The sequence below is a fragment of the Paramormyrops kingsleyae genome, chromosome 22 (assembly GCF_048594095.1).
Source record: "Paramormyrops kingsleyae isolate MSU_618 chromosome 22, PKINGS_0.4, whole genome shotgun sequence".
In the NCBI taxonomy this organism is placed as follows: Eukaryota; Metazoa; Chordata; class Actinopteri; order Osteoglossiformes; family Mormyridae; genus Paramormyrops; species Paramormyrops kingsleyae.
In genome coordinates, this window is record NC_132818.1 from 12,314,424 (window position 1) to 12,327,348 (window position 12,925).

General features: G+C 51.8%; 2 protein-coding genes across 6 annotated transcripts; one reads left to right on the top strand and one right to left on the bottom strand.

Annotated features, from left to right (window-relative positions):
• Positions 1-2,224: 2,224 nt before the first annotated feature.
• Positions 2,225-10,777, top strand: mvp (major vault protein). 5 transcript variants are annotated; one of them, XM_072704818.1, is made up of 18 exons: positions 2,225-2,383; positions 3,101-3,204; positions 3,842-4,016; positions 4,270-4,465; positions 4,591-4,714; positions 4,809-4,940; positions 5,034-5,128; positions 6,900-7,136; positions 7,223-7,381; positions 7,474-7,668; positions 7,796-8,034; positions 8,129-8,326; positions 8,417-8,561; positions 8,646-8,857; positions 9,357-9,473; positions 9,588-9,714; positions 9,943-10,131; positions 10,472-10,777. In XM_072704818.1, exons 3-18 carry the CDS (start codon positions 3,847-3,849, stop codon positions 10,589-10,591), a joined length of 2,655 nt encoding a protein of 884 aa, XP_072560919.1. In that variant the 5' UTR covers positions 2,225-2,383; positions 3,101-3,204; positions 3,842-3,846; the 3' UTR covers positions 10,592-10,777. The 5 variants fall into 5 exon arrangements, with proteins under 5 accessions (XP_072560919.1, XP_072560920.1, XP_072560918.1 ...); XM_072704817.1 differs by having other exon boundaries at positions 2,226-2,383; positions 3,845-4,016; XM_072704819.1 differs by lacking the exon at positions 3,101-3,204.
• Positions 10,778-10,949: 172 nt separating this feature from the next.
• pagr1 (PAXIP1 associated glutamate-rich protein 1) lies at positions 10,950-12,877 on the bottom strand. The gene is made up of 5 exons (XM_023792344.1): positions 12,783-12,877; positions 12,276-12,441; positions 11,866-12,187; positions 11,584-11,672; positions 10,950-11,477 (listed from the first exon to the last, which is right to left on the bottom strand). Exons 2-5 carry the CDS (start codon positions 12,436-12,438, stop codon positions 11,230-11,232), a joined length of 822 nt encoding a protein of 273 aa, XP_023648112.1. The 5' UTR covers positions 12,439-12,441; positions 12,783-12,877; the 3' UTR covers positions 10,950-11,229.
• Positions 12,878-12,925: the final 48 nt, after the last annotated feature.

Below are 12,925 nucleotides of genomic sequence, written 5' to 3' on the forward strand. Positions count from 1 at the left end.
CTCACCGACTTTGCTTAGCTGCATTTAAACCTGGCACTTAACACTCTTTCCAGGAAATTGTGAATGAAGAAAATGTAAATATCAAGAATATACTCAGAAATATTAAGCACCCAGAAGTGATGGTCTGATTTGGATGTAATTTGGTACATGTGCAGAGCAGTGATGGGTATGTAAATGATTCGATTTGCAAGGAGCTGGCACGTCTAGTCACTAGACAACGAGGATGCCTCGTAGGCACATTAGACAGCATTACCAGCACTTGACAGAGTTTGATAAGGGTCGCATTGTGGGTTTGCATGAGGTTAGGTGGTCATATTGTGCAATTGCCTGGCGTGGGGAGAGGACCAATCTTGCCAATGCTGTGGAGAGACACACTGGTGTACCTCTGGTATCATGGTGTGGGCAGCCATAGGGTATGACTTCAGGTCATGTCTAGGGGTGATTTGGGGGACCCTGACAGCACAGCGCTACGACAGTGACATCCTGCGTCCGCATGTCTTACCCCTCCTGAGACAGCACCCTGGTACAGTCTTTCAACAAGATAACGCCCATCCACACACGGCACATGTGTCTATGGATTGCCTGCGTCATGTTGAGGTCATCCTGTGACCAGCCAGGTCCCCCGATCTTTCCCCAATTGAACATGTGTGGAATCAGCTCAGATGTCAACTCATACAGTGTCAATCTGGAGGATTTCGAGGGCCTGTTTCAACAGCTGTGGGCCGACTTGCCGCAGGAGAGGATACAACAGCTGTATAGGGTGACCAGATCATCCATGTCAGGGAGGACACTTTGAGCTACTTCGGGTTTTACAAACTACTTTCAAATTAAAAGGCTCCTGTGCTCGGCTAAATAGTTCAGCTCATCTTGTGCTTTGAGTGGTTTGTTTCCTTGATTGAAAGACTCATCCAGCTGGTTCACATTGACATTAGTGACACATGCATGATTATAGGAGACTGACCAATCAGCACACAGCAAGAACTCAGTGCTCAAGTGAAATCCAGGTCTGTTTACAATTCCTGTCCTAGCTCAGGGTGTCCTCCCTGACATGGATTATCTGGTCACCCTACGGCTGTATGACTCCCTTCCACACCGTATCGCTGAATTTATCCAGGCCTGGGAGGCACACCCTACTGACATGGGACCAGCAGTGTGGCCACACTGCCAACTTGTCCATCTGATATTATAATCATTGTGATACAGTCACATGACCTTTCACCTCATGCTAATTCATTTAATTTCTACCACTCCGTCTGGGCGAATGACACTTTTTTTTTTTTAATAATTTGAGGGAGATGGGCGCACGAAGCCGTCCCTTTAGACCAGGGGTGTCGAACTCCAGTCTTGGAGGGCCGGAGCCCTGTATAACTTAGTTCTTTTCCTGTTCCACAACAAATTATTCTGCTCAAGAGCTGTGTGGTAATTAGCACAAGGAGTTGAATCAGGTATGTTAAATGAAGGGAAACCCAAAAATGTGCAGGGCTCTGGCCCCCCAGGACTGGAGTTTGACACCCATGCTTTAGACTGTGGGCCTCTATAGCCATTTCATCCTTCGTTATATAAAAGCTTGTGCTATTTAAACACGTCCTAGATCAAGTCCCAGGGAGGTGGCGGCGAGCGCCCGGTGGAGCCGAGCGGAAACCAAGGAACCGCGGCGGGTACGGGGACCTTATCATGAGAGACTGCGGGGTCTGTGCTTGGGGGTTTTCTTTCTGTTTATGCTGCATCGCGTCCACGGAACTGTTGTGATGTTTATATATATATATATATATACACAGACCCCGTGGCAGTGCTCCGCCATCCGTCCCGGTGTTTATATATATATATATATATATATATATATATATATATATTTAAATCAGTGACTTGAATACAAAAGAGGACTCTGAGCTAGGACAGGAATTGTAAATAACCATTTCAATTAAACAGACATGGATTTCACTTGAGCACTGAGTTCTTGCTGTGTGCTGATTGGTCAGTCTCCTATAATCATGCATGTGTCACTAATGTCAATGTGAACTAGCTGGATGAGTCTCTCAATCAAGGAAACAAACCAGTCAAAGCACAAGATGAGCAGAACTATTTAGCCGAGCACAGGAGCCTTTTAATTTGAAAGTAGTTTGTAAAACCCGAAGTTGCTCAAAGTGTCCTCCCTGACATGGATTATCTGGTCACCCTATCACTGCCCGTATGGTAAATAAACCGGGGCGGTGATGGAGGGGATCGGCTTTCTTCCGGCCCGGACATTGCAGGCTGCCCGGGGTTGTACGCTTGACGCAGCCTTCCGCTTCTCCGCCTCCTCGACATAAGGAACTAGGCTGTCGCCTAGGGGCGGCACAACTGCTCACTATTACTGCGCTGACGTCTAAGCCCAAACCAGCAGGTAAGTAAGGCTGTGTCGGGGCCGCGTCCTTCGCTGCGTCGGTGCTACCTCCCCGGTCTTCCCAGCTATCGTTGGATAAGCGACGCCTTTGCGGAAGTCGCCGAGCCACGACGCGTTTATATCGGTCTGTGCGAGGATTAAGTCATACCCTTACTAAGCTCCGTGTGTCGCCAATGCAGCACTGCGTTAAGTGGACGGTCTCTTATAAATAACCATGACATCTTAGATTTTTCGGAACCCTAAATATGCCAGGACTTAGTCTATTTAGCAGACGATTTTCTTCAAACCGACGTACAAGTGAAGCAAATAGCAAAACAAACACATACAAATATGTAATGAGTAAGACACTCCCGTCAACATCTTTAGTTCCCCTGGGCTAAATTAACGTGCAGAGCTATATGTCCAAGCTGACTGATAGCTCTCGCGCTGCTTGTATCTGCATTGTCAAAGGGAGGCGGTAACACAGGGGTGTCAAACTCCGGTCCTGGGGGGCTGGAACCGTGTGTAGCTTAGTTCTTTCCCTGTTCCATAACAAATGATTCAGCTCAAGAGCTATGTGGTAATTAACGCAAGAAGTTGAATCAAGTGTATTAAATGAGGGGAAACCCAAAAATGTGCAGGGCTCCGGCCCTCTAGGACTGGAGTTTGACACCCGTGCTGTAACACGTCAGTACCATTGTATCAGTTCCCAATTAGTTTGGCTTTGTTTTGTTAAAGGTCAGTAAAGACAGATATTTAATCACATGCAAGGTAAGCCCATCCCAGTAGATAAACGTTTGTGGACACAGGAATCTGAGTGCCTGCTTGTTCAGCCAGTAAAGGTAGGTAAACAATTGCATCATGCTACTTGCCAGTTGCTAAAACCTGCCCATCCTTCTGATCTTTGCTCTCTTACTCTGTTATTACACCTATAAACCAATAAATCGTGAACACTCATTGCTGTCCTCGGCAATAGCAGTGTAACAGTAATGGTGGTTTTTATAAATAGTAATACTCTAATTGCATCTCATATTTTAATATGAATTGTAAGAAGTGGCTTATCTTATTGAAGTGCAGGTTTTGGTTTAAGACCAGACCCAACCCTATTTGTGTAGTTGGGAGTAGTGTCAACGTGCATTGTGTGAATTTTTTTTTATTCATTTATCTTTTTGTGTTTGTCAAAAAGTGCATGTACAGTTGATCCACCTAAACCGATACTGGTAGAACTGGTTTCTGAGGATTGCTGTGGATCCAGAGCGATTGCTTGAGTTGGTCTGTTCATTTCTATTTGGTTTAGCATGTGGCTGAACAGCGACTCATTCTGATTTGTCCAGCCGCTTTTGTGGCAGCTGCTGCTATTTCAGATCCTCTTGCTGACTTTTCTGCACTGGCCCCTTGACGTCGATCTTGCATGGCTGCCATGTCACACGTCAGTTATCTGAGGGGTTTGTTCTGCTAATACGGTGTCCTCCTTCCCAGCAGAGATGTCACAGAGAAGGTCCGGAAATAAAGCTTCAGAGGATATGGACACCCAGGTCGAGCAATCAATCATCCGCATTCCTCCCCACCACTATATCCATGTCCTGGATCAGAATACGAATATCGCCAGAGTGGAGGTGGGGCCTCGCACCTACATCCGACAGGACAACGAAAGGTCAGAGGAGGCTGGGAGTCATCCACTCTCCCGGCAAATGGCTGCCACACTTCAACTATAACTCAATCCACAAATTCCCGTGCTGCTTCTTCTGGGATATTGCAGAGTTCTTTATGTGATTATTGCGGTCATGTAATAACAGACACCAGAAAGCTCATTAAATCCGAATACCATTTGTGGTCCAGAGAATGTTAAGATCCGGCAGGTGATCTGAAGGCATGCTGACCGCTATGTACCCTGCCCTTTCCCCCAGAGTGCTGTTCGCACCCCTGCGCATGACCATGGTGCCCCCCCGCCACTACTGCGTGGTCCTGAACCCCGTGGTCCGTGATGACCAAGGCCAGGTCCAGTTTGACCAGCTGGGCCAGGCCAAGCTGCGTCACGCCGACCTGGAGATCCGCCTGGCCCAGGACCCCTTCCCTCTCTACCCAGGGGAGCAAATCCAGCAGGTGAGCCCCTCCGTACCGCCGCCACTCATCACTTATCTGACCCTGAAGGACTCTCATGACACCTGTGATGCTTTATGAATCACCCCCCACCCCCCTGACCTCCGCAACCCTTGGCTCCCCACCAGGACGTGACGCCGCTGCAGATCGTCTTCCCAAACACAGCACTGCGCCTCCAGGCGCTGCTGGATTTTGAGGATGAGGATGACGAGAAGCGGCTGGCTGGGGATGAGTGGCTCTTCGAGGGCCCAGGTGGGTATGGGTGCGGCCCATGGGCCAGTCCAGGTGTCCGGCGGGTGGGCATGCTCAGAATAAAGCACGCCTTGTTTTGGCCCCTTTGTGACAGGGACCTACATACCCCGGAAGGAGGTGGAGGTGCTGGAGACGGTGAAGGCCACGGTGATCAGGGAAAACCAGGCCATCCGTCTCCGAGCCCGCAAGGAAGGCACAGACAGGGGGGGCGTCCACAGGGTCACAGGTAAGTGCCCAAACCCCCACCTTCTCTCCTGCCCCTGTGTGACTCAGACCTACAGCTCTCAGCTGATTGGTCCCTTTTCTGCATGTCACTCAGGGGAGGAGTGGATGGTGAAAAAGGTGGGAGCATACCTGCCAGGGGTCTATGAGGAGGTGATGGACATCGTCAATGCTTTCATCCTGACCGACAAGGTGAGTCTGTACCAGCACGTGCCAGCGAGTCAGGGCCCACATCGCGGGCACACAGCTGTCAGGGAGCCAGCCTAGGTAGACTGTGAGGAATAGATGCAAAATACAAGCGTGTCCAGTGATGCCAAGGGATTCTTACTAAGGAGTAGCTGCTGAAGATGGAGAAGGTGACCCGTCATTACCCTGAGGGCCCCAGCGTTCCTGGATGGAGATGGTGTTGATGTTTCAAGCTGCATGATGATGTAGGGGTGACTGGGAAGGCAAGAAACTGGGGCTTGACAGGCCTACTCTGTGGGCTAAGCCTCTGTGTCTGTGATCAGAAGGTTGCTGGTTTGAGCCCGACCCTGCCACGTCTGCGAGTCTTTGAGCGAGGCCCTTGCACCCCTCCCCAGCTCCCTGGGTACTGCTACGGGTGGCTGTCCTTCACGGCCAGCTTGCACTTACCTACAGAGAGCGGGGTGGGGGGTGTGTGTGAAGAAAATGTCTCCACAGGGATCAATAAAGTGTCATTTATTAAATTAAAATTCTAGGGCTGTATGATATCCTCCTGAGACCCCACCCATTCATTTATGTCCATTGTAGTGGACATTTTGTTTTTGCATCCATCTTTTCACTGATGTTGGGAAACATATTTACTCCTCTTGTAAACTAGAGGACATGCTGTGAAATTAAAAATTAAAATAAATGTAAAAAATCTAAATTGTAAGTTGTCTTATTTCCTCCAAAGACAAATAACCTAAAATTGAAGGGCACTTTCCTCCTTGGGTCTCAGGAGGATATTGGAAATTTTCAAATATCGCGATGTGACTTTATTGTAATAAAATATTGGGGCATTTATAAAGTAAAAAAGGAGTTAAAAATTTCTCACAAACCTGTCAAGGAGTGATTTAAACGGCAAGGATGAAAATGCTTATGATTGTCTCTGAGAACGCGTGCAGCGCTCCTGCAAAAGCAGTGGAGGTAAATTTTAAATTGATTATTTAAATGTGAACTAGATAGTCATGAAAAGGAATAGGCCTAATCATTAAGACTGCAAATCTTGCTAAATATTTTTTTCCTGAAATGGTTTAAGGAAACTTAAACCCTTTGTTCTATAATCTCAACCTAGCTAACTTGCAGTCATTGCAGCGTAAGAATTGTATGTGCATAAAATGTGACGTTGATATTAATATCTTGCCACGCCCAGCCATAAAATGAACTACATTGTTCAAATTCAGTACAAAATACGCTGCTTTGCGTTGTGATGTCATTCAGCGCCAATACCAGTTTTTACACCAGTAGAAAACCAACACCTTGAAGTACCCTACTTTTTTTGGTAATTTAAAATTTTTTTTTTTTTTGAAGTACCAAAAGTACGGTACCTGGTGTGGTGGACAAACGCCCAAAGGTCCCTCATTGAGGCTACAGTGCCATTGAGACAGACCAAAAGCCGTCCCTGTGGCACTAAGCTGAGAGAAGCTGAACAAGAGGAGCTGTAATATGAGAAGAGATGTCCGCAATGCAGCTCTTGTAGATCCTGGGGTGGCTACAGTATTCAGGAGGCTGGTCTGGCTCCGAAAGCGGGTGGGTGAGAGGGTACAGGAGGTTATTCTGTGTGACAAAATCAGAAACTCGATTGAGGACAGAACGTTCACAGGCAACGTGGGAGGCCGTGCAGGGCCTCTGCTCAAACCCTGAGCCACCGTTCTGTCAGTGTCGGGCTTGCTGCTGAATTCTCTCCATTGTCACTCCAGCCCTGACTCTCACGTTTGTCTTTTTGTTTCCCCCCCCCCAGAAAGCACTGCATGTGCGTGCCCTGCGCCCATTCCGCGATGCGGGCGGTCGCGAGCGCCGCACGGGGGAGGAGTGGCTGGTAACGGTGGCCGATCGCGAGGCGCACATTCCGTCGGTGGCCGAGGAGGTGGTGGGTGTGGTGGATGTGACCACGCTGAGCAGCCGGCAATACTGCGTCATCCTGGACCCCGTGGGGGGTGATGGGAAGCCCCAGCTGGGCCAGCGGAAGGTGGTCAAGGTGTGAGAGTCACCGCCATGGCCTTCCTGCCTTCTGATGGCTCAAGGTCTATGACACTGACCCCCTACCCCATTCGCTTCCCCCAGGGCGAGCGCTCCTTCTTCCTGCAGCCTGGCGAGCATCTGGAGAACGGAATCCAAGACATCTACATCCTGTCTGCAGAGGAGGGGCTGGTTCTCCGGGCTTTGGAGGCTTTCATGGATACCGAGGCAGTGGAGGTGGGGGGTGATTCAGGAGAGGGAGAGGTAGATGGAGGAAGGGGGTTTTAAGAGTCTTTCTCTCTTTTTCACCCCAGCCTGCTGTTCATTTAATGCCCAATATTATATTCATCTTTTAGGAGGATGAACTGAAGGAAGAGGGGGTGAGCCAGTCGAAAAAAGGTGGGGTGGTCCGTCGCCCCGGCGACCGCTGGATGCTGCAGGGCCCCATCGAATATGTGCCTCCGGTCACCGTGGAGGTGCTGATGCGCCGGCAGGCCATCCCACTGGACGAGAATGAGGGAATCTACGTGCGGGACATCAGGACGGGGAAGGTGAGGGCAACTGAGCTGGAGTGAGCAAGCGACAAACCACGGGCAGCAGGGGAGGGAAGGAGGGTGACAAGCTAACGCCCAGCCCTGTGCCCCCCCCCCCATCCCCTTACCCCATGGATATCATCAGGTCCGTGCCGTGATTGGTCACACCTACATCCTGACCCAAGACGAGGAGCTGTGGGAGAAGGAGCTCCCGGACAAGGTGGAGACGCTCCTGGGCTCGGGCCGGGACGCCCTGGCAGACCGCTCACACAGGGGGGGTCCAAATGAGGACAGGATGCCGAGGGACAAGACCCGGGTGGTGTCCTACCGGGTGCCCCACAATGCCGCCGTGCAGGTGTACGACTACAGGGAGAAGACGGCCAGGTATGCACACGCCCCCCCCCCTGCCGCTGCCTCCCTATCTCACTATCCCACTCTGAGCCGGTGCGGTGTTTCCGGGTCCTTCCCCATCCCCCAGGGTGGTGTTCGGGCCTGAGATGGTGATGCTGGGACCAGATGAGCAGTTCACGGTGCTGTCGCTGTCTGGGGACAAGCCCAAACGGCCAAACGTCATCAAGGCGCTGTGCCTACTGCTGGGGCCCGACTTCTGCACCGACATCATCACCATCGAGACTGCCGACCACGCCCGCCTGCAGCTCCAACTCTCCTACAACTGGTACGGCCCGTGCCAGCGCCTCCAGAAGGGGGTGCTTGTGCCCATCCTGTTCCCTGCCCTGCTCACCTCCCCCATCCCTCCTCCTCTCAGGCACTTTGACATCAAGCCGCAGTCAGACCCGGCACAGGCAGCGACCCTCTTCTCGGTGCCGGACTTTGTGGGCGACGCCTGCAAGGCCATCGCGTCCCGGGTGCGAGGAGCTGTGGCGTCCGTGCAGTTCGACGACTTCCACAAGGTGCCCCCCCCCCCCCCCACAGTTCCCTCCATGCCAGTCCCCCCTCCTCTGCAGTTCTGACCCGTCCTCCCACCCTCCTTCCAGAACTCGAACAGGATCATCTGCACGGCCGTCTTCGGCTTTGACGACAAGCTAGCGGTGCGGCCCAACCTACGCTTCAGCCAGAACGGCCTGGTCATCAGCAGCGTGGACATACAGTCGGTGGAACCGGTGGACCAGCGGACACGGGACGCGCTGCAGAAGAGCGTGCAGCTGGCCATCGAGATCACCACTAACTCCCAGGAGGCCACTGCGCGGTGCGCACCCCCCACCCCCTCAGCTCCAGCCTGGGCTCTAACTTCCGTTTGCATGAGATCCTGGCTTCCTGCAGCCTTCAAAGACTCCCCCTCCACCCCTCCATACCCAAAGCTCCTCTAATTTGCCCCCCCCCCCCCCCCAGTCGCCCCCTGAACAGACTGACTGATTCCCTGCCCCCCCTTGTTCTCTCTCTTGATGAAAGCATCTTCACAGGTCCTGGCCTGGCTGGTAGGTGAGGATTTGGTAGCGGATGCTAACAGGAAGTGTCTCCCTGCAGGTGCTCGGTGGCCCCCACCATGCCGGCTGGGACGTGCGGGGGGGTGACACTCCCTTTCTCTCGCTCTCTCTCTTCCTCTCTGCTACTTCTCATGCAGTTTTGCTACAGTTGATCATTTTTGTGTAATTCACTGGAGCTTCTTGGGACACTACTGGGGAAGCATAAGCCCTGTACATCAATAGCCCCACACCCTCGCTGACCACGCCCACCTCTCTCCACAGCCACGAGGCTGAGCGGCTGGAGCAGGAGGCCAAGGGCCGCCTGGAGCGCCAGAAGATCATGGACCAGGCGGAGGCTGAGCGGGCCCGCAAGGAGCTGCTGGAGCTGGAGGCGCTCAGGTAACTGCAGCGCCACCTTCAGGCAGAATGCCTTTCTCATCAATCCATCCGCCTCGTGTATCTCTGCGTGAGCACCTTCCAAAGCGTGTGTCTGCGTGTGCATCCTACCCCCAGCGCGGCTGTGGAGAGTACCGGTGCGGCCAAGGCCGAAGCCCAGTCCCGCGCCGAGGCAGCCCGCATCCAGGGCGAGGCGGCCGTCGAGGAGGCCAAGCTCAAGGTGGAAGCCCTCAGGATCGAGGGGGTGAGGATTCTCCCCACGTCTACACTCCCACATTCAGTACTTAAAGGGTTCAGTTAATAGGTTAAATCTATGGAAACCACTTGGATGAATATTTCCAGCCTCCATTCAGCTTCCCCTTTCAGTCCCCAGTGATGGGTCATGCTCACCCTGTCCAGCAGCACTGTGGTTTTCTTCAAATTCAGTGTCATGCTGCTGACAGAGCCAGCTCTGTCCCCATTCCCCCCCCAGGAGGCGGAGCTGGCCCGTCTGGCCAAGGCACGCGAACAGGAACTGAACTACAAGCTGCAGCTGAACCAGCAGGAGTGGCAGAAGCAGGAGAAGCTGGCACAGATTGAGATGGTGCGCTTCAAGGACATGATGCAGAGCCTGGGCGCCGACACCCTCAAGGAGATGTCCAGGGCAGGACCTGAGCTACAGGTAACGCCACCCCCCAGCGTGAAGCCCCACAGGGCAAGTCCTGAGCTGTAGGCACAGGCTCTGCTCCTGAGCCCAGAGAAGTCCACACACCCCAGCTTTCCTGTTTCACTGATCCTAACTCCCTACAGCTTTCAAAGCACCTCCCCCCTTAATTTGCACTCCAAGTTGCCTCCTCTAAACATGTCCGTGGTCTTTTAATGGGGGCATCTTAGCAGCTCCTGGCTGAGGTAGCGGATGCTGGCAGAAAGAGTCTCCCTGCAGGGACCTGCTCCTCCTTTCATCCTGCCGCTTCCTGTCCTGTGTGTTCGGGACTCTGACTCCCTCTCTTCTGCCCCCTCAGGTGAAGCTGCTCCAGTCACTGGGTCTTAAATCCACCCTGATTACAGATGGGTCAGCTCCCATCAACCTCTTCAGTACCGCGAGCGGCCTGCTGGGTAACCTGCAGGGCAAGGTGGAGTGAGACGACGGGAAGGGAGGAACTGTCCAGCCAGTGTGGAAACCAAAGCCGAATATGCCTGCTGCCCAGAAGTGCTCCGAAACACTACCCTGATACTGATATGCTACTTACAGGGAAAAGCCTCATTGTTCAGATTGTGCCTTAAGATGTAACCTTTAAACATAAATATAAGCAAGTATAAAATCTCCATTGAAGCAGTCACTCTGTCTGTGCTGTGACCCCTGCACCCTCCTGAATACTTGAGGATCACCTGATTTGTGTATTAATGATGCACATGCTCACTGAGCACATCTAACCACAAGAGGAAAATCATTTTAAATATTACCCATGTGAAAAAAGTCATGAGATGAAGATGCCACTATAAGATTATTATAAACAAGTTTATTAGAAAGACAAAGGAGACGCATTGTATAAAAGTATTATTTACAAAATCAGTTGTGTGGGTTGGAATCCTCTCCCCCAAGGGATCAGTGTGCAGAACTGAAAATGAATCCCAGAAACGTACGTTGGCCGGGCAATGCTTTCTGGTGATGAGTGGAGGAGCCTGCTGTCTGGCACCTTCTGGTCTGTCCATTAACAGCCCCGTCTGCCCTGCCCCCTGCTTCCCAAACAAAGGGCCGGTGACCCAAGCAGCTGCCTGCTCAGTAGCGCCTCTGTCTGGGGGAGAAAATGGCGCTGGGGTCGCTGTCACGCTCCCTCTCCTTTTCTCTCTCCTTCTGTGAGTTTGGGGACAGGCGCCCCCCTGCATCCCCTGGCCGGCCCCTCTCGGTCCTGAAGAGGTCACGGCCTGTGCGCAGAATGTGCTCCTCCATCTTGCGGTGCCTCTTCATGTCGGACAGCACCTTGTCCAGCCGGGCCTCCCGGCGCACGGTAGAACGGCCTGAGGAGCCTGCAAAAGAGTGGGGTCAGACCATGGGGCCCAAATACATGCATGGGGGATGTGGCTCACAGGGACCTTGGCGCCAGCATGCAGATCTACATGACAGCGGAAGTACCTGGCAGTCGGCGTCGGTTGATGTAGGTGTTCTTGGGCGTGGTGAGTGAAGGCTCATCATCAAAGTCAAATTCTGTGGGACTGGGGATCCTGAGGACAGACGAGAGTGTTACACACCATAGGCCGTGCTTGGCCTGTGGAGACCCAGCCTGGGTTCTCATTTGCCTATCTTCCCCACCCCCCATAAAACCTCCATGTAAAGTGCTCCTCTGCAATGCAAAGCTGCATGCTGCCCTGCATTTGCATGGAGCTCCAGCTCTCCCCCCTCATTCCCCACACTCACTTGCGCTGGCGCTCCTCCTTCTCTCGCTCCTCCTCAGAGTCACCGGCATCTCTCTCAGGTGAGGGCGTGTACTGTGGGGTGAGAGGACGCCGCGGCAGGGGGATCCAGTTCAGCTCCAGACCATCCCCCTTGGCTAGGATCTCGTACAGGCGCTTGACTTCCAAAGGCGGAGGCGTCCAGTTCTTGGGATCCTCTATTTCCTCATCACTGCATGGCACCTCCCATTCCTCCTCTTCCTGTTCTGTATTTACACTTTCCTGCTTTCCATCATCCTTCATTTCTTGATCATACCCGTCCTCTGTCGCTTCTTCCTTGTCACTGACTAAACCGGACGCGTAAGGGATTTCATTAGCATTAGATTAACGTTCAAATACACAGCGACTTGTTAGTAGATACAATTACTGGTGTACCTTTTCTCTCTCCATCGTTCTCTGTCTCCTCATTTGTTTCGGTTTCCTCTTCCACCGGTTCGTCTCGTTCTTTGTCTACTTCCACCTTCCCCTCCCTCGCTGACTCCGTTTCCTTCTTGTCCCCGACCCCCAGAGATTCCAGACCCTCTGCCACAGACTGCATCACCTGGCAGAAGTAGGGTGACAGATGCATGAAACTGTAATCAAGGACTGCAAAATGCGTCTAAGCCCCAAAAGCAAAGCGAAGACGACATTACCTGTGGCCGATTAATAACTAGATAGAAACAACATATCCTGTCCACCTACCTTTGCTCAGCTTGGACTTAAACGTACAAATAAACAAACAATATCGGAACACAATGGAATGACATTTATAGATGTAATTATTCCGTATTCACTGATGTTTACAATTTGAAACTGCCATTTTAAAATAAAAGTTTAAATATCCCATGAATTTTTACATTTGAATTCGTGTAAGAATTAAATTATATATTAAGTGATAAATACCAATGCTTCTCGGTTTTTAATGAGCAGACCTCTTCTTTCAATCGAATTGTTATTGTAAAAGTACAGGACTCCGTCACGTTATTTGTGCGTCGACAGGTGTGATTGGTCAAAGATACGTTCAGGACGGACGCTTTGCTTATGAC

What these genes read in the sequence shown, in the direction of transcription:
- mvp (XM_072704818.1), top strand. Translation starts at nt 3,847, where the DNA reads ATGTCACAGAGAAGGTCCGGAAATAAAGCTTCAGAGGATATGGACACC. An exon ending in GGGCGTCCACAGGGTCACAG is followed by an intron (nt 4,941 to 5,033) that starts GTAAGTGCCCAA and finishes CATGTCACTCAG; the next exon opens with GGGAGGAGTGGATGGTGAAA. An exon ending in AGTTCGACGACTTCCACAAG is followed by an intron (nt 8,562 to 8,645) that starts GTGCCCCCCCCC and finishes CCCTCCTTCCAG; the next exon opens with AACTCGAACAGGATCATCTG.
- pagr1 (XM_023792344.1), bottom strand. Translation starts at nt 12,438, where the DNA reads ATGCAGTCTGTGGCAGAGGGTCTGGAATCTCTGGGGGTCGGGGACAAG. An exon ending in GAACGATGGAGAGAGAAAAG is followed by an intron (nt 12,188 to 12,275) that starts GTACACCAGTAA and finishes CGTCCGGTTTAG; the next exon opens with TCAGTGACAAGGAAGAAGCG. An exon ending in AAGGAGGAGCGCCAGCGCAA is followed by an intron (nt 11,673 to 11,865) that starts GTGAGTGTGGGG and finishes GTCTGTCCTCAG; the next exon opens with GATCCCCAGTCCCACAGAAT.